The 24,307-nt window shown below is 47.8% G+C and overlaps 1 protein-coding gene across 1 annotated transcript in view; it reads left to right on the top strand.

The window, feature by feature from the left end:
• The first annotated feature begins 9,266 nt into the window (after window positions 1-9,266).
• The window catches only part of PLPPR4 (phospholipid phosphatase related 4), a 33,771-nt gene continuing 18,730 nt past the window's right edge, over window positions 9,267-24,307 (top strand). Inside the window, exon 1 of the mRNA XM_066247172.1 lies at window positions 9,267-9,609. Within this exon, the coding sequence (XP_066103269.1) occupies window positions 9,532-9,609 (78 nt within the window). The 5' untranslated portion in view covers window positions 9,267-9,531. The remainder of the gene's footprint in view (window positions 9,610-24,307) is intronic.

Genomic DNA, 24,307 nt, shown 5'->3' with positions numbered 1-24,307 from the left:
GGATCATGAAAGCATATAAATTATTGGAAGATAATACTAGAATATTAAACTCCTACCTCATTCTAAGACTGGCAGTCAGAGTTCTTCGTTATAAGCAACAGAAACCAGATCCCTAGTTGATTTAAGCAGAAAAGGAATTTGTTATAAAGGCTGTTTGAAAAATCTCACAGCTTCACCAGATGAGCTGGAAAAAAACAGGATTGGGGAAGAAGAGGAAAAAAAAAAAGATCTTCGAGGCAGTATCCCAGGCAAAAAAAAAAAAAAAAATCCTTTCAACTGAAATATCTTTCGGAGGAATGAATCATTCCAAAATTCGGTGGCGGCCATTTGTTCTGCTCACAGGTTTCAGTCTGACAGTTTGGACGGGGCTCCCTCCTGGGTCCGTCTTCGGTGCCAGTGACCTAGGATGCCGGGCTGCTGGAGGTTGGCTGACATAGCCGAGCTGTCATTCCCGTCAACCAGCTGGCTAACCCGGGCCCATCCACAGGGCCGCGCAGCAGGGTCCCAGGAGAATGAAAAATGCGCCGTTGTTTTGATAAAAATCAAAACAGACATAATTTTTCACCCACCTGGACTCCCCTTGCGGTGTACAAGATGCCCAAATGTAATCTCAGATGTAATATGTTAAATGTACACAACTGGTTTTGATTAATCAGGACCGATGTATCCTCCTCAGGCGAAGATACACCACTCGATTTCGTAATTGGAAATGTAATTCATTTTAACCGTAAAAAAAAATATTAAGCAGTTTATGTGTAATAATTCTTGTGTCCACCTCTCTGGTTATTTGTTTCACGTTTGAAAATACTTTGGCCTTTAAAATAGATTTGGCACAAACATACAAGTTTTTCACCTCCAGTTAATGAGCAAACTCCAAAAATAGATCATCCTAATTTTATAGAGCTTCTTTTACTCCTAGATAAGATCAATTTCTCCTGATAAAAGAAAAAGCTTCTCTGTGAATAAACAAGGTATGGTTTAGAGCAGGGGTCCCCAAACTACGGCCCCCTGAGGCCATTTTTCCGGCCCCCACCGCACTTCCGGAATGGGCACCTCTTTCATTGGTGGTCAGTGAGAGGAGCATAATCCCCATTGAAATACTGGTCAGTTTGTTGATTTAAATTTACTTGTTCTTTATTTTAAATATTGTATTTGTTCCCGTTTTGTTTTGTTTTTTTTACTTTAAAATAAGATATGTGCAGTGTGCATAGGGATTTGTTCATAGTTTTTTTTATAGTCCGGCCCTCCAACAGTCTGAGTGACAGTGAACTGGCCCCCTGTGTAAAAAGTTTGGGGACCCTTGGTTTAGAGTCATTTGCCGTGTCTTGGTAATATATCTTGATAGACTTGGAAGAAACTGAGAAAACAAGCAATTATAATGTCTAATTAACAAATTGTTTTTCAAGAAGGGCAAAATAATTTCCAAATAAATTTTACAATCGTGGTGCCAAGGTCCTCCAAAAAATATTTTGGAATTTTTATTGGAATTACTTTGGATGTATCAACGGCTTCAGGGAATCGGCTATTTTTATATTACTGAGTGTCCCACTCTAGACACTTGCTAGAACTCGCCATTCATTTAGGCCTTCAATTTCTCCTACTCAAATGTCTTAGCTTTCACTGCTGAGGTCTTGTAACACTTTAGATGAATTCTGATGAGAACTTAATAACTTTTATTCCACTAAATATTATTAACAGCTACATCAGTTTCTTCTGGTTAAGTTTTTTTGTATGGCGTACTGTTTTCCTTCTTCACACTTTAAAAATTTTTTAAATCTTCTGTAAATAAGATGCAATTAATTTTTAATCTGACATCTTAATCCATATATATATATATATATAAAACTAAATAACTTGGTCAATTTGAAGTCATAAAATTATAATTGTACAATGTGTTATATACATGATGCATTATATGTTATGTTTATATCTTCCATTTTCCTATGTGCATTTTTTTGTGTTCCACCTGCAAATTTTTTCTTTATATGACATATATTTGTTTCCTTTTGTTTCCTCCTTCAAGTCAGTGAAAGACTTTGACCTTTTCCTGATTTACATGCTGTTTTTATCTTTTTTTTTTTATCCCTTAGACCAGGGGTCTCAAACTCAACTCAGCATGTGGGCTGCAGAGCAAAATCACAGCCATTCGGCGGGCCGCAGTAGGTCTACAAAAGGCAACTGTTACGCAACACTTTTCTCACTGCAGTTGAAAACAAAAAAAAAAAATCAGTACAACAAGCACAATCGTACATGCAGTTTACTCAGTGCCACAAAATGACCAGAAACTGTAGTTCGCATCACAACTGCTGTTAACTAAGCTAATATCTAGCTAGGATGCTAGAGAAATGAAAAATACAAGTAGGCCCCTAGGCTTACTTAATTTTATCCAAAATATTTTGAACTTCGTGGATTAGTCTGCGGGCCACACAAAATTGTTCGGCGGGCCGCATGCGGCCCGTGGGCCGCGAGTTTGAGACCCCTGACTTAGACAGTGCTCTAATAGAGGTCTAACCTACTGTTAAACCTATCTATATAAATTTTCACTCATATAATTTTAAGTAGTTTTTCTTCAAGTCTGCAAGTCCAAGTCCATTGAAACAACTGAAATTTGATGTTTATGTCCGTGAAATGAGTGTTTGTTTCATCCAGTTGGTGTCTGTTTCTCAGCCAGCATGTGTCTGATACTCCCAGTCTCTGGAGTTCTTTTGGAATCGTTGTTGATTCTGGCTCATATCAACTTATCTCATTAGATGCCTTATAAATTTACATTACTTGCTAACCAACAAGACCCTCAGATGAAGTCTGTCATTCAGTGTGCTACTACTGTCTTCTTAGGAAAGGATTTTGTTTCCTGCTTGCCATTACCCGCGGACCCCTGCAGCGTGGGATTAGGGTCTGAGGACTCTCTGAGCTGCCTTGGGGTGCCCCAGCGAGACATTTACATCCCACATCCAGAATTCCACCCTCTGAGGCGTTTGCCCATAGCCGGGGGTGGGTCAAGCGAGGTTTCTGCCTCTGGCAGTAAGTGGATGCAGGCTCAGTACTCCCATCCCCACAGGTCCACCCTAAAGCTATTCACTGGGAACTTCCACCCAACTCCCCTCATCCCCCGTGCAGAAGTATGAGTGGCCTCCTCCGCGTGGGCAAACAGCCCTCATGTCAACAACTCCGGGTCACCTCTTTGTGGTGTTCACTCTCTCTAGTCTAAGATTGGTTGTTCCCACTAAACTGTCAGGTGTTTCCTGCTATCCAGGAATATGTTGTCTACATATTGTTGTATTCGATGCTCCTCTGAGGATACATATTACGTCTAGCTTTTCCGCTGGTACTTGTTAGTCTGAATCACCTAGACCACCCTTATGGAAACACCTCTTTTTCATTTATAGTATTAACGATTGAAGGTAGGTGTCAAATCATAATGGTATTCAGATTCTATTGGACACACGCTCTAAAAGGATCTAACAGATGAGTAACTAGTCAACAAGGACTACACTACTGTTTTCATTAAATCTAGTCATTCTCTTCTCTACCCTATACGATAGTTGGCGTTGGTTTTCGAATGACATCAAGACCAAACTTCCATGTGCTTTTCCTGAAATGTTGGTTAATGTACTCTAACATACTTGCCACTTTAAATAACTTTGAAAGAACTCAGCCCAGATTGAACAAATTCAAGATATTTGTGTAATGTGGCTTTTGCCATTCTATGACATTTTAGGTTTAAAACTTTCTCTGAATAACATTTGAAAAGGGCACACAGATATCTGAAATTTAAATACGATATCAAAAATATTATCCTCCTGCAATTCTATGGCGTACCAGGGAACATTTTTAATTTCTGTCACATCTTTTCTAAAAAAATACACTTTCAACTCTACTTTGTGTTCACGGTATTTCTCTGTGTCCAAAGTCATGTCAGAAAATGACGGCTCAGTGAACCCACGTCCCCAGAGTGTGACATTGAAGAGTCAAATGCTAGATGGTACAGTGAGGCCGACGTTGTCTGAGGACTCGGCCAGGAGAGACGCTGGTGACAAATGATGTGAAAAGAAAAAGTGGTCCGTTCTGGGGACCGGGAGAGCAGCCAGGCAGAAACCAAAACGGGGGCTTGGGGAGCACCAGAAAGGGTGCCGGGAGGGACCGTGTGACAGGTGTCAGACGTCGGGGACAGCAGCGTGTCCTGCGAAGGGCCTGGGGGTGAACATTTCAGGTCCTGCATGCTGTGCCCTCTCTGCACGGCTACCAGCGGCCATTGTCACATCCAAGCAGGAAAGGGGTCTGGTTGTGTCCTCCGTAGCACTGGTTACTGAAGCCGCCCAGGTCTGGCCTCCAAGGGGCTCACTCATCAGCCCTGCTCTGCATGGTCCACGGGCCCCAGGGACCCCCTGGTTGCTCTCGGGGTCCAGCCACATCCAAAAGAAAGGCCAACAGAAAGGAAGTCGAAGACGTCTCCACTCCTGTGGCATCCTGGCTCCATTTTCTGCCAGTCCCGGGTCCTCCACAGGCCAGAGCAAGTTCCCCAAGGCTGCTGAGACTCTGCCGGTGACTGGGGACCCGCCCAGGTGGTGGGAGCACCCCACCTTGGGACTACGAGCTTAGGGGTCTCTATTTCCCAAGCTCGTGCTCATCCATTGTTCCTCACACACAGCACCAGGCCAGGACCGGGTCCTCCACAGGCCAGAGCAAGTGCCCCAAGGCTGCCGAGACTCTGCCTGTGACTGGGGACCCGCCCAGGTGGTGGGAGCACCCCACCTTGGGACTACGAGCTTAGGGGTCTCTATTTCCCAAGCTCATGCTCATCCATTGTTCCTCACACACAGCACCAGGCCAGGACCTGGTCCAGAAGGGCTCCCAGCTCAGATACACACTCCTCCAGAACTGGCTTTATTATTATGGACCAGGGTCACCAAACCGCACCCTCTTCCTGCCAGCAAGCTCCTCTCATGAACCTACATGTCCCCGCCTGCCAAGAAACTTCTTGTTTAGGGCCACCCTAGGTCACCTCGACTTTTATCCAATAAAACAGGGGTCCGAGTCATGGTTTCTTTCTTCCATAAAGACCTGAGCTTTCGATAAAAACCGATTTCTCTCAACATGTCAGCAGAGATGCTCAAAATGTTCGTGTTGGACTAATTATTACACAAATGCTCTGTAACCAGGGGATAATTACAGAAGAATTGAAAGAACAGGAGTCACCCTAGACTAATAATTACAGCAGGTCCTCATTCGCGTGTGTCAGACTCCCTTCACACCTCTGGTGAAACTTGTCGGTGTCTGAAAGCTTGGGGAGAAAGACAGGGAGTACTTATCCCGACAGACTCATCAATTATAAAGCCCTAACTCAATCAGTAAATGTTTACTCAGAATCTCTTAAGTTTCTCCAGGGCTATCCTAACTGCCGCAGTAGGAGAGAAAGAAAAAAAAAGTGATAAAATTTGCTAATTCAATAAATAATCACGGCACTCTTCATGTGCACAAAATACTATGCTAAGGGTGGAAAAGACTAAAGAAGGGGGAGTTACACGTGGCTCATACTTTCAAGAAGCAAAATATCGTTGGAGAATAAACACAATCAAGGCAGAATGTGACACGATCTACCCACGATATCCAAAGACAGTCCTAAATAAAGAATGACAGAAGGGAGAAAGAGTGAAGAAACCTCCTTAAGAAGTCGCTTTTAGGCCCTGGCCGGTTAGCTCAGTGGTAGAGCGTCGGCCTGGCGTGCAGAAGTCCCAGGTTCAATTCCCGGCCAGGGCACACAGGAGAGGCGCCCATCTGCTTCTCCACCCCTCCCCCTCTCCTTCCTCTCTGTCTCTCTCTTCCCCTCCCGCAGCCGAGGCTCCATTGGAGCAAAGGTGGCCCGGGTGCTGGGGATGGCTCCTTGGCCTCTGCCCCAGGCGCTAGAGTGGCTCTGGTTGCGACAGAGTGACGCCCGGGAGGGGCAGAGCATGGCCCCCTGGTGGGCGTGCCGGGTGGATCCCGGTCGGGCGCATGCGGGAGTCTGTCTGACTATCCCCGTTTCCAGCTTCAGAAAAATACAAAAAAAAAAAAGAAGTCGCTTTTCACTGGAAAGCTCAAGAATAGGAAGAGGAAGTTCATGTGAAAGGTTTCCGTGCAGGAGAGAATGGCTGGCGCAATCCCACGCGGGCTGGGGAGTCAGGACATAGGTTCTGGTGATGGAGAACGGGGAGGGGGGGGGGGGAATAGGGCGTGAGCTGGACAGATGGCTGAGGGCTGGACCACGGAAGCCCCAAGCGTCATGCTATGGACTGAATGCAATTTTCTAGGCACTGGAGAGAAGCAAGGAGCATTTCTCAGCAGACAAGTGGCATGATCAAAGTCGTGTTTTAGAAGAATTATCCTGGGGCAAAAATAAAGGAATTGGCCAGAAAGGGAAGGTTTGGAGCCAGGTGAATTATCCAGAAGGTTATAATAATGTCCTAGGGATAAGGGAGAGGTAAAGAAGGCGAGAGAGCAGGGGACGAGCAGGGGAGAAATGGCATGTCAGAGCGAGATTGAGATGTACCCAGTGAAACACACAGCTCACGGTCAAGTGTGAGGGGGTGCGCCGCCCAATCAGAACCGCTGGTGCTCAGAGAGAGCCCGAGGTGAACCTCGGACACAGGAGAGGCGATGCATCCCGGGAGAGGGGGCCGGTGTGGAGGACGCCCCGAGGCCGAATGAACGTGGCTCAGTGTGGCTCAGTCAAGCCCCTCGGGGCAGAGGGCAGTCTGCCATTGGTCACGCAGATCCTCAGTCACGAGGCTACAACCAGGAAGAACGTCGCTGTCCCCTCCCCCGGGACTTTCCTCGTTTCAGCGTTTTGGGCTGCTTTTCCCCATCAGCATAATCATTTTTATTTTTTTTTGTAGAACTCCTCTCCCTCAGAAAAATGCAGTAAAACCTGACGTTGTGCCCTCAGAGTGCAGTGGGGTGGGTTGATGTCTGCGAAAGGCGTGACTAAATTGTGTACAGTTCTTAGAACCTTAATAATAAACATCAGACACACTTCCCAAGGCCGACCAGTTGCCAAGGAGATGAGAAAGAGCTTGTGTTGGTCTGCAACGACCACCATGTGGGGGGCAGCACTCCGCACCCCAGGGCGGGCCCCTGGCCTGCCCGCGGTGTCCCTGGTGGAGGTGGGATGGGGAAGGAGTCTGGATCTCACAGAACTCGGAGCTCCTTCCTGGCTCCGATATCCCTGCCGCATTTGTCACCGTTGCCCTGGCGTACGGGACCTAACGTCTCTGATGACCCAGTGGTGCCCAGTTCATAAAGTGGTGATGAGAATTCAATGGGGTCACGTAGACCATGTCGTTTTAACAGCATCGTGTCCACAGCTTTGGAGGAGGACGATATAGTTCCCTTCCAATTTCTACCATTTTCTGAGGGGAAATAAGAGGTGAAGTCATTACCCGGGAAGGACAAGGTGTAAAGGGACAGGAGCAGGCGTGAGCTGGTCCTCAGAGAGTCAGAGAACAGACTGTGGTCGTGGGCGTGTGGGAGCTGAAGTTAGTGGTCATGAATCTAATGTAAGACAAGACGACGTGGCTGTGTGTGTGTTCTCCCAACGCTTTAAGCTGTTCTGGTGAGGGCGCAGAGCTGGGTTTCACTGGGGCTAGGATTTTGCCAAGAGAGTGTGGCATAGGGGTGAGGGTGGGGGGATGGGGAGTGATGGTACTGCACTCTGGAGCCCCAGCCCGGGGGAAGACAGTGAGGACGTGAGGATGAACGGCAGTGAAACGTGGGTGTGGGTGGATCTGTTGAGCGGGGTCTGCTATAGACTGAATGTGTGTGCCCCCCCCCAATTCAGATGTTGAAACCCTAACTCCCAAGTGACAGTGATGGTATTTGGCATTGGGGGTCTCTGAGAGATCATTAGGTTTAGCCCCTCATGGTGGGATTAGTGCCCTTATTAGAGGCCACCAGAAACGTAGCACTCGCCTTCTCTCCCCACCGAGAGGGGTCAGGAGAAGGCCGCCGCCACCTGCAAGGCAAGGAGAGAGGCCTCACCACAACCTGACCTTGCTGGCACCCTGATCTCAGATGTCCACCTTCCCCAACTGGGAGAAACACATGTCTGTCCTTTAAACCACAGAAGCCATGGAAGAGGTGACACGAAAAATGGGGTGGAACCTGGCTGTCACATGCTTAGATGGAGACTTTGGAGATGTTGAAGGTGGCCTGGGACATGGGAGAAGGGAAGCGGGTTATCTGTATTCAGATACAGATTCTTGTGTGTGTGTGTGTGTGTGTGACAGAGAGACAGAGAGAGGGACAGATAGGGACAGACAGATAGGAAAGGAGAGAGATGAGAAGCATCAATTCTTGTTGTAACTCCTTAGTCTCTTTAGTTGTTCATTGATTGCCTTGGGGGGGGGGGCTGCAGCAGAGCCAATGACCCCTTGCTCATGCCAGAGACCTTGGGCTCAAGGCAGCAACCTTGGGCTTCAAGCCAGTGACCTTTGGGCTCAAACCAGCGCCCTGTGCTCAAGCCGGATGAGCCCACGCACAAGCCGAGCAACCCCGGGTTTTGAACCTGGGTCCTCCACATCCCAGTTCCATGCTTTATCCACTGTGCTTCCACCTGGTCAGGCTCAGCGACAGATATTTTATTGTATTTGCTGGCTGTTTTTCTCCTATATCACTTGACACTTGACACTGGGTGGCTAAAACAGCCACAGAGTTGAGATCAGTCAGGCACGCTGCCCACAAAGGTGAAGGTTGTCAACGTCCGAAGAAGGGCTCCCTTCTCCTGTGGCTGTCATCCCGGCGTTGTTCCGGGGCTGCAAGGACCAGCTTAGAACTGCCCTAGCCTTTTGGGGTGCACGGAGACGGCCGCACATCTGCCTCCCCGCCCCCAGACAGCAGTGGTCGCTGTGTGGGGCGTCCCCCAGGCGGAGAAAACCTTCGAAGGGGCGGCGCTCCGGGACCGCAGCCAGCTCTCAATGAGCCCCCACCTCGGCCTACTTTTCAGCGTTGGATCCAGGTGGAGGCTGGTTGTAACGCTGTCGGCCAGGGCGCAGGAGCCAGGCCCCGCCGGGCAGCGATCCCGGGGTTAGTTAGCGTTCCCCGGGGCGACCCAGGAGGCTTCCCAGGGCGGAGCGAGCGCCCTGGCTCCCCGCGCAGTGCTGCGAAATCCAGAACTGCATCCCCCTTCTCCGATTCTTGACGTCCAGTTCCGACAGACCCGAGGCCTGGCAGGGCGGGGGGAGGGAGGGAGGCAGGGCGGGGAGGGAGGGGAGGCCATTGCAGCAACAGTTTGGAGAGGGAGCTGGCCGTCTCTCCGCCGGGGAAATCAGGGCGCGGGACCGGAGCAGGGCGACAGAGACCCGCCGGGCTGCGCACCGCGGGGCGGGGACAGGCGGGGACCGGGACAGGCGGGGGCGCTGCACGCTGCGTGGCCCCGGCGCTGCCCGCGGGGAATGTGACATCAGCGCGCCCGGGCGCAGGCGGCTGGAGGAGGCAGCTCGCCTCGCTGCGCTGTGCACACCTCGCCCGGGGAGGACGCGGACCCGGGCAGGCGGCGGGATGTCGGCGAAGGAGAGGCCAAAGGGCAAAGTGATCAAGGACAGCGTCACCCTCCTACCCTGCTTCTATTTCGTGGAGGTAGGTGGGCCCTGCGCCGTGGCATAATGCAGAGGCTCCGGGCGGCTCCGGGCGGATTCGGGTCCTGCACCGCCGGGGGGCGCGGAGACGATGCCGGGGTGCGCGCTGCAGCCATGTGTGCCCGACCCTGCGCCTCCCCCCACCCCAGCCTCTCGGGGGCTCCCCCGAGTGTGCCTGGGAATGCCCGCCAGCCCGGGGTGACCGCCACTAGCGGTGTCGCTGCTGCGTGGCCTGCAGAGAAGAGATACCTGTGTGAGTGCGCGTGGGGCCAGTCCCCCAGGTCCTCCTATCCTGCCTGTCTGTGTGCGCAGCGTCATGATGCCCATATGTCCGGGTTCGTGTCTTCAGTCTGCCAGTGTATGTCTAGAATTCAATGAGCTTTTATTAAGAATTCAAATGCACACTGCCATGCCCAGGGTGCAGGATGAGGGCTGGGGATGTTTATATAGTATTGGAATTATTGATTGCTTTATTACAAAGAGAAAAAAGAATAGAACCCTTTTTCTATCATAATTACTATGGTGTTCACCTCTGCTTCTAAAATAAGGTCTGCATCTCTAGGCATCAATTTACTTGCCCTTTTCCATGATTTGCAACATATTATATATGCATACACACACACACATATATATATATATACATTCATGTATGCATACATATATGTATGTATGTATGTATAAAGGAAATGACATCATCTAATTTTTCATGATTTGTACATGTGCATTTATTCTGTGCTGAGCAGTATTACAGATAGGCAACTGATTTTGCAGATGCATCCATAATGAACCTCTACCTCACCAAAATGCAGTATTTAAGGGAGGAACAATTTTATGGGAGGGTTATAAAGATTGACAGGTGCAGTGATTCCGGGCACTGTGGTCCATTACATTGGGAAGACATCTTTTTAAGCAAGAGGTTTATTAAATCATAAGTAGGAAAGAAATGTGTTGACTAGGTTTAGTGAAATCAGATGGTTTTAGGTATGAACCTGGGTTCTGTGTAATTAGAGCCTGGATTGCAGAGAAGATGATAAGATTGTTGCTGAATTATAAATATCCTTCCTTAGCTGTCTTTTCAGCCAAATATGGAGGCTTAGTCCTTCCAAGTACAGAGAGTAGGTTCTGCATTTGTTGATTGTGAGGCTTATCTGTGCTAAGGGGTGGTCACTGCCCTGAAACTTGGGAGAGGAACATGGTCAGATTGTCAGCTTCATAGAGAACAGTATATGTGCAAGTGTCTCTTAAGGGTCACCCATGGTTTTAAATGACTTCAGTTTTAAAAAAGATGAATGTGGTTTGCATGAGTCTCAGAGAAATGATGGCTGACTTGATCCACGTCCCCTAGGGAAGAAGAAAATAAACTGTCCAGTTTATTTAAAGTGATTAAGAGACTCATTTGTATTGCCTTTCCTCTTTTTATAAGGGATTTTGAGGCCATGGGTTAGGTAATTTTGCCAAAAATAACAAAGACCTTTTTTAAAGAAAAATGTGGTCAGCAGAAGACGCCCTGATGAAAAAGGTTAAGGGAGGAGAGACGAGGTACCTGCTTCCAAGCTAAACCTTGCCAGGCCATGTGTCACATTGCTCACCCGCTGTTTTGTACCAAAGCACTGTCACTCACATCTGGACCTGTGCCATCCGTCTAGGACAGACAGACCAGTTCATTGCTTGGTCCGACCTCCAGGACAGAGCACAGCTGAGGTCAGCTGGGAGTTGACTTTCAGTGGGACTACAGCCGAAGGGCTTCAAGGAAAATTCCTGAGAGGAGGAGCAAACCCGAGAATGAAGGCTGTGCCTGTAAAGGGTCAGTGTGTGTTCCCTGCTGAGGTACCTGTCCCAGGAGTCCGTGTCCCCTAATCTAGAATGTCATCAGTAAAAATGCCTCACCGTGCATTGGAAATGCATCTCTAGGAATAAACATCTTGCTAACATCACCCCTTTCCCATGAGTGGAGATAGCCCAGAACCATGACATTCACTTTGACCCAGTCACACATTCTCTAAGAAGTCCTCAGGAGGGCACACTATAGAACAGTTGCTTGAAGATACTTCATGGGCCTGACCAGGTGGTGGCACAGTGGATAGAGTGTCGGACTGGGACGTGGAGGACCCAGGTTTGAAACCCCGAGGTTGCGGGGCTCATTAGCTTGAGTGTGGGATCATAGACATGACCCCATGGTTGGTTGCTGGCTTGTCCCCAAAGGTCTCTGGCTTGAAGCCCAAGGTCGCTGGTTTGAGCCCAAGGTCGCTGGCTTGAGTACGGGATCACTCGGTCTGCTGTAGCCCCCTGGTCAAGGCACATATGAGAAAGCAATCAGTGAACAACTAAGGAGCTGCAACAAAGAACTGATGCTTCTCATCTCTCTCCCTTCCAGTCTGTCTGTCCCTCTCTCTGACTCTCTCTCTCTCTGTCAAAAAAAAAAGGACACTTCATGGAGTTTGAATGAGCATCTATGACATTTTGTCTTGGGGGTAACAGCCACAAACGTGGATTGCAGATGAGCTCCCTGAAACTTAAGAGTGTGATGAACAAGTAACAGATGTGCTAGAATATGGAGGAGACATTAGCACACCAACAATGTAAGGGTTTGGCAGGACGCGTTACCAAGCTCCTTTGGAATGACTCATTTTGAAGGCGGTGAAAATGAGTGGTACATCTCCTTTGGGGGAAGAACAAATATAGCATGAATTAACATGTCAGTCTGATGCTAAGAAAGGAATGACGCTTTGCTTAACAATATAGTTTCCCGAGACGTCAGTAATTAAGACAGAAAAGTGAAACATGAGCGAATCTTCCATCCCATATCAGCCCAGAGCCTGTATTGGAAGCTTTCGCTCTGATATTTCAGATGATAATTTAAGGAACAAAATGAGGCAGAAAGGACTCGATTTTCAGGAGAAAACAGCCTCTGAGCCTTAAGTCAGAGAACTTCATAAGACAAGTTAAACCGCTCGCTGCTCATGAGGGGAAGCAACTTGAACTAGGACATTGAGGAGCAACTTTCATTCAGACCAGGGGGTGGACCAAATTATGGCTGAAAAAAAATGGCAGCGTGGCCCACTGGAAGCCAACTGGGCTTTGGCAGACAGGTTGACCTGGCTCAGCCACATAGTATTTAGATAATTCTAGCCAAGTCTCTTCTCTCATACTCACTATCTGCATATGTCATAGAAATTAGATGACATCTACAAATACGCATATAGGAAAAAAATTCCAATGCCCCTCTCTTAGAAAGTGAGGTTAACGCGTGGAAGACACCACGCGTCAGGCCCGAGACAGGGCAGACCCTCACGGTGTAGCGGCTCCGCTCCTCTCTCATAATTGCCCTCAGCTGGATTGCTCCTCTTCCGGGCTGGTCTTCAGGGATCCCGGCCTGACAGCACACAGCTTCGGAGTTCCCACCGCTCGGAAGAAGCCCAATTTCTCTTGTATATATTAATAGTAGTGGTTTGGGTTCCAGAGCTTTCCTGAAACTGACCTCTACTAACGGAGCTTAGTGGTAGGGGCAGGGGAGGGGAGCAAACAGGGGCGCTACATACCGTTTACACCAGTGGTGGTCAACCTGGTCCCTCCCGCCCACTAGGGGGCGCTCCAGCTTTCATGGTGGGCGGTAGCGGAGCAACCAAAGTATAAATAAAAAGATAGGTTTAACTAGAGTAAGTTGTTTTATATAAAGATTTATTCTGCCAAACTTAGCGAAAATCTGACATAAAGTACTTGGTAAGTAATGATTATTATATGCTTTAACTTGCTGTAACTCTGCTTTATAAATTTTATAAAGTAAAGTGACTTCCCTACTTTATAAATCACCATGACTGTGGAACCAGTGGGCGGTTAGAAAATTTTACTGCTAACAGAGATACAAAAGTGGGCAGGAGGTATAAAAAGGTTGACCGCCCCTGGTTTATACGATAACCTCGGCAGTCGTCTCGGGAGCACTTAGTCTGCAGTCAGAATAAAACAAAGTGCTTTACCTGCGCCGTCTTGCTCAGCCTTCCGAGATCCCTGTTAAGAAAGAGGCCATTGTTGACACCCATGTTTCAAGGGAGAAGAAATGGCAACTCTTGGAAGTTAACTAACTTGCTCTGGTCCCCAAGGCAGGGTCAGAGGCACAGCGGGGCAGGGGATGGGGCGTGGGGGGTAAGTCAGAGCACGCGCTCTTCACCGGGGCCGGCAGGCTGTGCCCTCTCTCAACGTGTTGAAAGGATATTCACGCAGGCCAGGTCACGTCCTGTGGCCGCCCACTGGGAGCAGCAGGAAGACGTCGTCCCAGCAAAGACGCGCTGATGAGACGGTGTGGTTGGCGGGGCAGCGGGCCCCTGTCCCCTCTGCAGGGCACCTGTGAGCGCAGAGTAGGTGGAGAGTACGTACTCCCCACTGAGTCACTAGTTGGCAGCCAGTGTCGCCTCACTAGGTGCCCACGGCGAGGCTCTGGGACAGAGCCGGGATGCTGACGGCCCAGGTGAGGTGTCAGGGTCTCTGCATCAATTCCTGTGAGCACAAAGCCGAGCTGCTTAGCCACTGGAATCGAATAATCATGCCCCAGTTCACCACCACACCTGATGCTAAGGAAGCATTACGGGAAGGGATGGAAGGAACTTTTCTCCCCTCTTCGGTTTGAGCTGCGCGTCGGCCGCTGATAAAGAGGTCTGTGGTGGACAGGAATCCAACACATGGCTATTACCCGGTGATTTGAAAACTACATGATGATTTCCAACAGGGGGCCTCGCTTCATGGACAACATTGACAGTTCCGTTGTCGTTGTTTAGCCTGGGGAAAGAAGGGTCAAGGTGTGATAGGAACACTCAAAACAAGCGCGTCCACGGCCTTACGGCCGGGTGAACCAGAAAAGCAGGTAGAAAGGAATGTTCCGCTGAAGAACAGGTGTCTGGTTGCCTTTAGAGGTCCAAAGCCCTCTCCACGTCACGGGTGTATCACTTACAGCAGCACCGCTGTTAGCCGCAGACCTAGAATCAGTCCCAGGTCCTCCGGGCTTCGTGAGCCGGTGTTCTGTGATAAAGGCGGGTTGTCTGGGTGCCGGAAGCAGCTCCCTCCTGCGCGGCGTGGGCTGTGCCCAGACCTGCACCTAGGTTCTCATTCGTCACCCTGCCCAGATGTCGGGGTTCACCTCAGTTCCGTATGTAATAGAAACAAAGGATAAATCACCTTTCTAGGCCAAAAAAAAGAGGTACATTCTTAATAAATACATGGGAAAGAGATTCTTTTCATGTAAGCATTGTGCTTTATGACATACATTTTTTTAATTACTAATCTAATGTTCACTCGAAGGAGGTAGAAGTCTGACCTATTTGCGAAGATATTTTTATTAGGGCTGTAGACACAGGTAGTTTGAAATATCTTTTACACACACACACCTTCACATATGGGCACGCACAATCTCAGCAGGAATTAGAATATCAGCTCTCTCTCTAGTGAGCATACAAGTAACAGGACGTGAAGAATTACCGATTCAGAGACTACGTTGAACACAACAGACTGGAAACTCTCCAGAGAGCTTTCGCTAACTTGCGTGTTGTGTGATACTGAACAATGAATGTTTCAGGCTGTCGTTCACGCAGGTGGGGCGCGAGGGGTCGGTGACAGCAGGGTGTGTTCAGGAGAAGAAGCCTTGCCTCTCTGCTGCCAAGCTACCCGCCGAGCTCAGAAAGCCGTTGTCGGAGCAGAGACACCCTGGGTGGCTCCGTCTGGCCATCACGACCAGACAGCGTGGTGTCCTGACAAAAACCTCAGTGCGATCCGCGTGTCCTTCCCCGTGGAAAACGTCCACAGACTCCTAAGTAGCAAACACATCAGTTTCACAAGACGTCCTGTTTTAGCTCGTGTTCCTAGGCGTGCAAATTACATAACTCACTTGATCTTCTTGCTGGGGAACACGCTAGCTTACAACCTTTGGCGTACGCTTTCGCATCCGCAGGAAGTTCAGACTCCCGAGATGTCTGCCTTGCACGTCCCGAAATAGTGGCTGCAGGTTTGTTCTTCCCTCTTGTCTGGATGTGTAGAGAGATAGTCCGCTCACAGTCCCTCCCCCCACAACCCTGACAGCAGAGCTGAGCTGACAAATCATTCCTCCTCATTTAGAGTCACAATGCACGGAGTCCTTGGAGAAAAAAGAAAAAACAAACAAATAGAGAACATATAACAGGTCCCTAAGTTTTAGAGAGACTAACTGGGGACATTCCTGCAAATATCGAGACCAAATACACAACACCAAGCCTGCCATTGGCCAGTGAGATTCTGCTCCTAGACGCCACCCCCAGGTCACTCCAACTGTCCCCTGTGTTACAATTCTCAGACAAGAAAGAAACAGATACTGGCTTCCCCAACCACAAATCGAGATTAGTGGTAATGAGAACAATAGTAATAACAAAGAAAGAAGAAGAGTCCATTTCAAGCCTCCCTCCAGTGGCAGACCCTGTGCATACACACGAGCTTTCATCCTGACAACACCCTGCAAGGGAGTAGTAATGTCGTGGTAAGGTGGTACCAAGAAGGCATTAATATCCTTATTTTATTTTCCCATCATCAAAGTGTAACTCCGAGAGCTAAGTAGCTTTCTGGGGACACACAGCAATTTAGTGAAGGAGCCAGGGTCTGAGAGCTTGTCCACCTCACTCTTCATCCTCAGCACCGGCCTCCAAAGGTGACGTGGGACGCAGTGACAACGTGAGTGGGAGCTCCGTCCCCACCACAGCCTGGCGGGCTTCGTGCAATGTGAAGGGTTGTCCCTGGCAGACGCTCGGTTGGGCTCCGACTGAGTTGAGGAAGAGTATTTCTCTTCACTCAGCTGCTGAGCTCGGCTCTGTGCCTGCCGCCCCCTCCGTAGAGCAGCTGATTTGATCCTGCCGTGGACGTGTGGCCGGCACACTGACCGTCTTCCTCACAAGTGCTTCCTGGGGGGGGAGGGGGCACACAGCGGGCGGCCGTGAGTCTCCTGTGGGGGCCGGATGGGCAGCTGTGGGTGGCGTGTGGAGAGGGCTTAGAGCGGAAGGGAAATGAAGGACAGTGGTCTCCCTCGGTCTGTGAGAGGACACCGCATGGAGGACAAACCCCACAGAGGTCATGGAAACAGGGGCCAGGCTCAGTGGGGCCGGGAGAAAGAGCCTGAGACGGTACATGGCACAGGCGGGCGCATGCGAGGGGCCCGAGGTGGGGGCAAGCCATGGAGGCTGGCTTTAGGCATTTGAGTGGTCTCAGGTGGCTTGTTGACTAAAAGGCTTTTGAGGCACAGCTGTTACTGCTTGTGCCGGGGATGTCTTACACACACCACGTACACAGCACTGACTGGCTATTTCCCGAGCCACCTCTCACTGAGACAACGAGGAACTGTCTTGTTAATTATGGAGTTAAGCCTGACAACATCATGTACTCCAAGAACATCTGGTTCGAGTCTTTCTTCCACCGCAAATGAGCAGACAGTGGCTTCAAAAGGTTAATGAGTTACCTTTCTGTCAGATCAGTGCTGTTCCTAATTAGGACTATTTCTAGAGTGACTTATATTAGAAAGCTTCCCCCTGGATTACAACACTCAAAATGCAGGTCACACGAGTGCCACACACACGAATAAACTGGGCTGGCTGTGGGCGAGTACGTCTGAATACCTAGGACACACGTTTTGTGACGCCACACGGCATTACACCACACGTTAAGGCTGTTACCAATGAATCTCCCCCTTTTCCCAGTTGGATAGGCTCTTTGAAAAGCATGGGTGCCGCTAACGATCGGAAGATTGAAAGTGACGGTTTTCTTTCTCATTGGCCGATGGCCCACTTATTGTTTTGCAATTACTTCCCTGGACATGAGGTGTCTGACAGTCAGGAAGGGAAAGAAGAAATATTGGAGGGCTTTGAATACAATTTACGTCCACTGGTAACAAAATAATGTTGAATTTTCCGTTATGGTTTAATGAGATTTGTTCACATGCATCACCTCGCTTGATCCTTAAGTACAGCCGAGGAGTGGATGTTAACTCCGTTAAGCGAGACTCAGGGAGGTCCAAGAACTTGCCTAAAATCTAAGTAGTGTCATTCTCCCATGTTGGCCACAAGAAGAAAGAAAAAAGGCTGTATTTAAACTGGGCAAGGTCTAATTATGAGCATCCCGGCTTCCCTATGTCTTCTTCCGGAAGTAATTAGCTGAGCCAGGTACTTCTGGATAATAACCACAGAATGGAGTAATTTCCTTGTGGTCAGGCGGATTTTGGAATGTGGAAGCCAAGCACAGAAATGCTCATCTTGACACAATTAACGTTGAGGTGTTTCTCCTGTCAGTCATTTAGATGCTCATTGATGTTCATTGACACAAAGGAGGATAATGGCCTCCCTCCTTGCGGGAGGAGGCGGCTGCTGCACCTCCTTCTGAAACTGACATCCGACCGTTGAGGTATAAATGAGGAAGAAGTGAAAATACAGGTGGTTCAAGTCCCTGCATTCTGAGGAGAAGATAAGCAGGGTCTGTTTCCGGAGCGGGAACCGGGGATGGTGTGTGGGTAGGCTGTCTGCAATCAAGTGTGCTCATCAAAGCGTGCGCTGTGGGACTGTTTTACGAGTACAACTGCCACTTCACAAAGTCGAGTCATGCTTCAGACGTTAGTACCCCCTGGTCAGAGTCCGGAAGAGACCAATCTTATATATACTAAGTGCTCTCCAAGAAGGGGTGCTAATGTGGTATGCCAGGGTGTAATCTGTTGGTATTTCCATGACCGTTCACCCAGCCATTGATTACATATGTATGAGTTGCCGATTATGTGCCTTTTGGTAAATTAATGGAAATCATTACTGGCATGCTTCCTGGTTTACAGAGGCATTTCAATCAAGTCTCGGAGCCTGGGTGGAATGAAACAGGACGAATCATTATGAACATAAATTTTTCCTTGACTTTCTGTTTTCAGCCAGTGGAGACAGTTTTATGCATAAAGTGAGTGATGATGAATGTCCCATCAGATAGGTCGGCCGGCCTCAGGGATTACACAGAACAGCTGAGGGGGTAAATCAGACTCCAAGGTCGACAGGTCGCCATTTCTCAGTCACGCTTTGCTCGTGTGATGGGCAGACCCATGGATTATTTGAGATCTGAGACTTCCATGGGAGGCATCGTTGACACAAGCAAATTACAGTTTTGAATTTCGTAGAAAACTATTTTAGTTACATAAAGCACACATACCAGCAAAGACAATTGTTTGTGCTAGGGTAAAACGACTTTTTAGATATCTATTTTTCACCCCTATAAAATAATATACTTTTTTTTTTAATTTGGTCTACATATTACCTTTGTAATCCTGGGCAAGTGACTCACTTCCACCCAGCCTCGGTTTCCTCATCTGGGAGACAGTGAAAATATTGTGGGGCCCGTTAGTCTGGGTGACCCTTCAATGACATAAGAATTATGTAACATGGCTAACAATTTCTAATGAGAACTCAGTCCCTCGTCAATGAATTTGGTCTGTCCCATTTGCCAACAACACCCCTCCTTCTTGCCTAAAGTAAACTTTCTGTGTGACTTTAAACATCGATTCCCTGGAAAAAGGTTTGTTTTCCTGATTTTATTTTTGTATCACTCGGTTAAGTATGCTTTACACTAGGCAGACGGTGATAAAGTAGTTCATTACAATGTCAAGTACAAATTAATAAAAAGTAAATGTTTAATGAAGACATGCTCATTTCTGGATAGAGGTCCACACACACATGCAAAATGGAGGCCACGTACCTTAAGGACCCTACCTTGGTCTTGCCAGTGAGAGAGAATTCACATTTATTGTACATCTTCTATACATAGGAGATATTCTCCAAAAACTGATGAATGATCCAAGGATCATCCAATCTTTGAGAATAAGCGACCTCATTTAGACTCTTGAGATGAGTTTCTTAGAATCCCTTTAAAAAGGAAGTCAGATGTGCCCTAAGGAATTACAGGTTTTGCCTGTTAGGTAGTTATATTGGGAGATGGTTATATTGTATAATTGAGATGTGAACAATTAAAATGTGGATTCTAACCCTGGGCTTGCCTGGTCAAGGCACATATGGGAGTTGATGCTTTCTGCTCCTCCCCCTTCTATCTCTCTCTCTCTCTCTCCCCTCTCTATAATGAATAAATAAAATCTTAAAATAAAATGTGGATTCTGGTATAGGTCCAAATAAAGATTTTGGTATAGGTTGTCAGTCTTTCTCGTGGAAAAACCTTATTTAAAAAAAAAATGGACAGCAATCTTTTTTAAAAAACTCTCTACTTTCTAGAGATTAACTTTTGAAATTCTTCCAGCTTACATTCTCATTTGGCTTCTAGCTTCCAGGTGAAGTTTACATGCATGAAGAAGAAGTATTTGATGGTGTTGGTCCTTTTATATTTATGTCTACCATCTATAGAACAATTTCCTGTCAGCTGTCAATGCCTCCGTTCCCTCAGCGGTGAGGAGGGGATAAGAACTTCATTCTTCATCAAGGAGGTCTTCATAACGACTGGACGAATTCAGACATGTCCTTAAACAGGACCTGGCAAATATTAGCAGCTTTCAATTACTATGAGCACCCAGACTTTTTTTTTTTTTTTTTTTTTCATTTTTCTGAAGCTGGAAACAGGGAGAGACAGTCAGACAGACTCCCGCATGCGCCCGACCGGGATCCACCCGGCACGCCCACCAGGGGCGACGCTCTGCCCACCAGGGGGCGATGCTCTGCCCATCCTGGGCGTCGCCATGTTGCGACCAGAGCCACTCTAGTGCTGAGCATCCAGACTTTTTAAAGTCAGGTGCATGCTCTAGAGGAAATAAATTATATCTGGAAGAAAAGATTTAAAAGCCATTAGTTTCCACAATGGTCTTTGGCCTCGGGTCTTAGTCTATAATTCAGTTTAAAGGACAAAATGCGCCCCAAGACGATGCACATCTGTCAGTGTCTAATTCTGGAGAAGGAACAAATCTTCAGGCCCTGAGGTTAAAGCTGGTGGTTACAAAGCTTACTACCGCAAGCCTAACGCTAAATCAATATTCAGTTTGTAAAACAGCCTCCTACCATTACTTCAGACTGCTGTTAGCTCACTTGAGGGACTGTGATTAGTCTTCTCAGAGCTGCAAAGATGCGGTTTATGTTTGGGCATAAAGACGTAGAACAGGTGTTCCCCCTGCACCCTACCGTATGGATGAGGTCCCCCTGCACCCTACCTTACCATATGGATGGGGTCCCCCTGCACCCCACCATAGGGATGGGGTCCCCCTGCACCCTACCATATGGATGGGGTCCGCTTTGCTCTTCCTTAGTGATTACTGTTGCAATGTGAAGGATCCCATTTGAGTTTCTTGTGTTTTTTTATTTTTCTTTGTTTTGTTTTGTTTTAATCATTAAAATTTCTGAAATTCACCACAGAAGCATTGTCTGGCAGACATCAACAAGGATTTTAAAGTTGGGGATTTTATTTTATCATATTGTTAAAAAACAAAAACAAAAAACAACTCCACCAAGTCAATGTGAAGATCCCAGGACTTTAATGAGCCCTCCGGGTGTGTGTGTGTGTGTGTGTGTGTGTGTGTGTGTGTGTGTGTGTAAGGCAGCCTCCCAGCCTGCACTCAGACGGGCGCTCCAAGGGCTTGTGAAAAGTGGAAGGTTTTATAGGAAGACGGGTGGGCCAAGGGAGCTACTAAGAAAGGAAAAGAAAGGATCATTTGGGGGCCAGGGCTTCCTAGTTGGGGGGGGGATGGGGAGAGCTGATGTTGCTTGACCAGAAAATTTCAGACTGGTTGATTAAGAACCTGTTTCCGGGAGAGTCTGACACTGCAGTTAGATCAGGTTTTCAGTCTACGTCTGGCATCGTGGGCTTTTAGCACAAGTGACGCCATTTTGGGCCCTTAACAGTATTCACCCCATTACAGAAACCATCTAAGCATTTAATACCTTCGTTCAGATAATTCATCCATGTAATTAATGGAGTCTGCATCGAGAATGGGCCCCCAGGATGTCGGGTCCCTCCCTGTACGAGGTCCCGGGGACGAGGAGAGGAACGAGACAATCTGTGTGCTCTGAAGGACCTGGTCCTCAGACAGGAGGGGAAGGAAAGGGTCACTGCTGCCCCACCTGGGACGGAGGCTTTCATCGGGCCCCCATCCGTGCAGTCAGGGAAAGCCAACCAAAGACACACCAATGGCTGGAACTTTCAATGGGCCCCATCCTGGTATTTTACATGAGAAGTCATTCAGTGGGGAAAGTGGAAATGAACTACAAGCAGTCCACATCTAAGATAAAATTAAAGGTCCTTAAAATATGACCAAAATAATAACAAGAACAACAAACACAATAATAATACATAATGGCATGGGAGAGACTGCCCGGGGAAGAACAGGTGAGACCTTGGAAGCTCAGGTCCCTAACAGGAGAACTTGAAAACACCTGCCACCCTTCACTCTTGGTGCCCGTCACTGCCTTCGCACACATGGCCACCTCTCCCGTCTGCCCTGCGAGCTGGCATTTTCCACTGCAGCCCGCCCAGGGCTGCTCTTTCCTGGAAAGCACTCGGCCGGTGCCAGATGGTGACGTGTGCCAGAGGCAGCCGGCTGGAGCGGGCCGTGCTTCTGGGAAATGAACAGATCACATTCCGGTTACTGGCCCGGACTGGGAAGCCGGGGGGATTAGGGAAGGGTGGAGCGTGTCCCTTCTCTGGATCAGGGACTGCATCGTGAAATTTATTTTAAAATGCCCAAGGACGTTGTGAATATTCATGGATGGATGGGACAAACTATGGAAGGAATAGAAGTGGTGAAACTAACATGGTATGTGTGTTAGCGATGGTGTGAGCGAGGACAGCCAAGGAGACCTTCAGAACTCTGTGGCAGTGTGAGAGGTCCCCAGGAAGGGGAAGTGACTTGTTCCTGATCCCAGAAGCTAGTGGAATAGATAAGGGGACAAAAAGGATCCCCCCCAAAATCATACTGCCCTGTTTTATTTCATATCTATGCATGTCGTGCCAGCCACAACCATTTTATTTGTGAAGACTGGTTTCGATTTCTAGACCTTGAATAACACAGGGACTCATTCTGACCTATTCTTAATGGCACTACACGTGTTAGCGTTGTTGTTGTTTTTTTAACCTGTATTTCTAAGATACGTTGACATTAATCTAAATATGCTACAATTAGGATGAAGTGGTTTTTTAAATTATGAAGCCCTCTCATCTACTATTAGTTATTGTTATTGTCACTATTTAAAGGGAACATTTATCTGCATTAGCTACAAGCCAAAAAGTACTAAAGAAGGTCATTAAAGATTGCACTGTAGGAAATGAAAAATGCTATCATTGTTGTTGACCTATGACAAACTCCTTACTGGCCACAAACTTTAACAAAGTCACTCCAATCTGCTAATAGTTCTTCCGGTTTGAATTTCCTTTCAACGTATCGTATTAATGTTGTAAATTTCACATTTATGTAATTTGGGGACACTTGCCTGGTTAAGTTCCCAACCTTCCATCTTAAATGTGTTATTAATATTTTTTTAAAAAATTCTCCCTCTCTTAGACTATCTTTTGAGTATGAGCGCAATGAATGTACCCAGTTACATTCTTTGACTTCTCTGGACATGATTTATATCAAAACTGAAATTTCTCGTGCAGACGTTCCTCACAAGTGGGGCGATGCTGTTGAAATCCTCCTGTCCCGTGACGGACAGCCCCTCCGAGGCAGCCTGGGCCTCTCTGTGACCCCCGGTTGGCATCTCGCTTTCGACAGCGACATGTTGACAATGCTGAGGCATCTCAGGTGTAGAATTTGCCAGACAGATCCGGCTCAAGCTTCTCCCCGCCATCCTCATCGCAACAAATGACATCACTGGCCCAACAGCTTAAGCCCCAAATTCTTGACCTCACCTTTATTGTTTGCTCTTCAGTAACCGGCCCGTCGACAAGTCCTGTCTCTTTATTTCTGTCTCCACTCGAATAAAAGCTGCCACCATCTCTAGCCTGGGTGACTGCAGTTGCCACGCCCCCCTAGCCTCTAAGCCCCATGAGTCCAAGCGGTTTTCTCTATTTTATTTACTGCTAGAGTCCTCACAACACCCAGAGCGGCACCCAGCACAGTCTAGGTATTTAATAATAAGCATCTGTCGAGTCTTGGAGGACCTTCTATATTTTCGCCTTCTTTTTGCTTTTGACCCACCACCATCATCCTCAGCCCAACTGCCAGACTGGTCGTTGTGAGATATTCTTTCAAGTCCTATTATACAGTGTCTCCAAACATACTCTGGGTAACATACTAACTTCTGCCATGGCTTTCAATTCTCTGCATACTCCGGTCCTAAACCCACCTCTCCGAGGACTTCATCCTGTATCACGGCTCCCTTCGGACTGTGTCTTTTATCTGCTTCTCATAGTGTTGGTTCAATCTTGCCCGTTCAAGGCTCTGTTTAAGTGCACCCACTTAGGTAGGTCTCCCTTGCTCTACACTAGCAGTCCAGTTACTCAATTACCTCAGTCCTCTGTTTTCTCGTCTTCAGAGGATATATACTATTACTATAATTTCTCAAGTCTTCTCTTCCTCAGCAAGAATGAAACCTTCATGACAATTAAGGACTTGGTTGTATCAAAACTGGACAAAACCAATGCCCGGCCCTAGCAGGCTCAAAATAGGTATTTATTGAATGAATAAATAAATAAGCCATGGATATCACATATTGTACATTCATTGGCCCTTTCTGATGATGATC

Source organism: Saccopteryx bilineata, chromosome 11 (genome assembly GCF_036850765.1).
Source record: "Saccopteryx bilineata isolate mSacBil1 chromosome 11, mSacBil1_pri_phased_curated, whole genome shotgun sequence".
Classification (NCBI taxonomy): Eukaryota; Metazoa; Chordata; class Mammalia; order Chiroptera; family Emballonuridae; genus Saccopteryx; species Saccopteryx bilineata.
The sequence above is the reverse complement of the archived record's forward strand: the minus strand, read 5'-3'. Positions and strand labels throughout refer to the sequence as shown.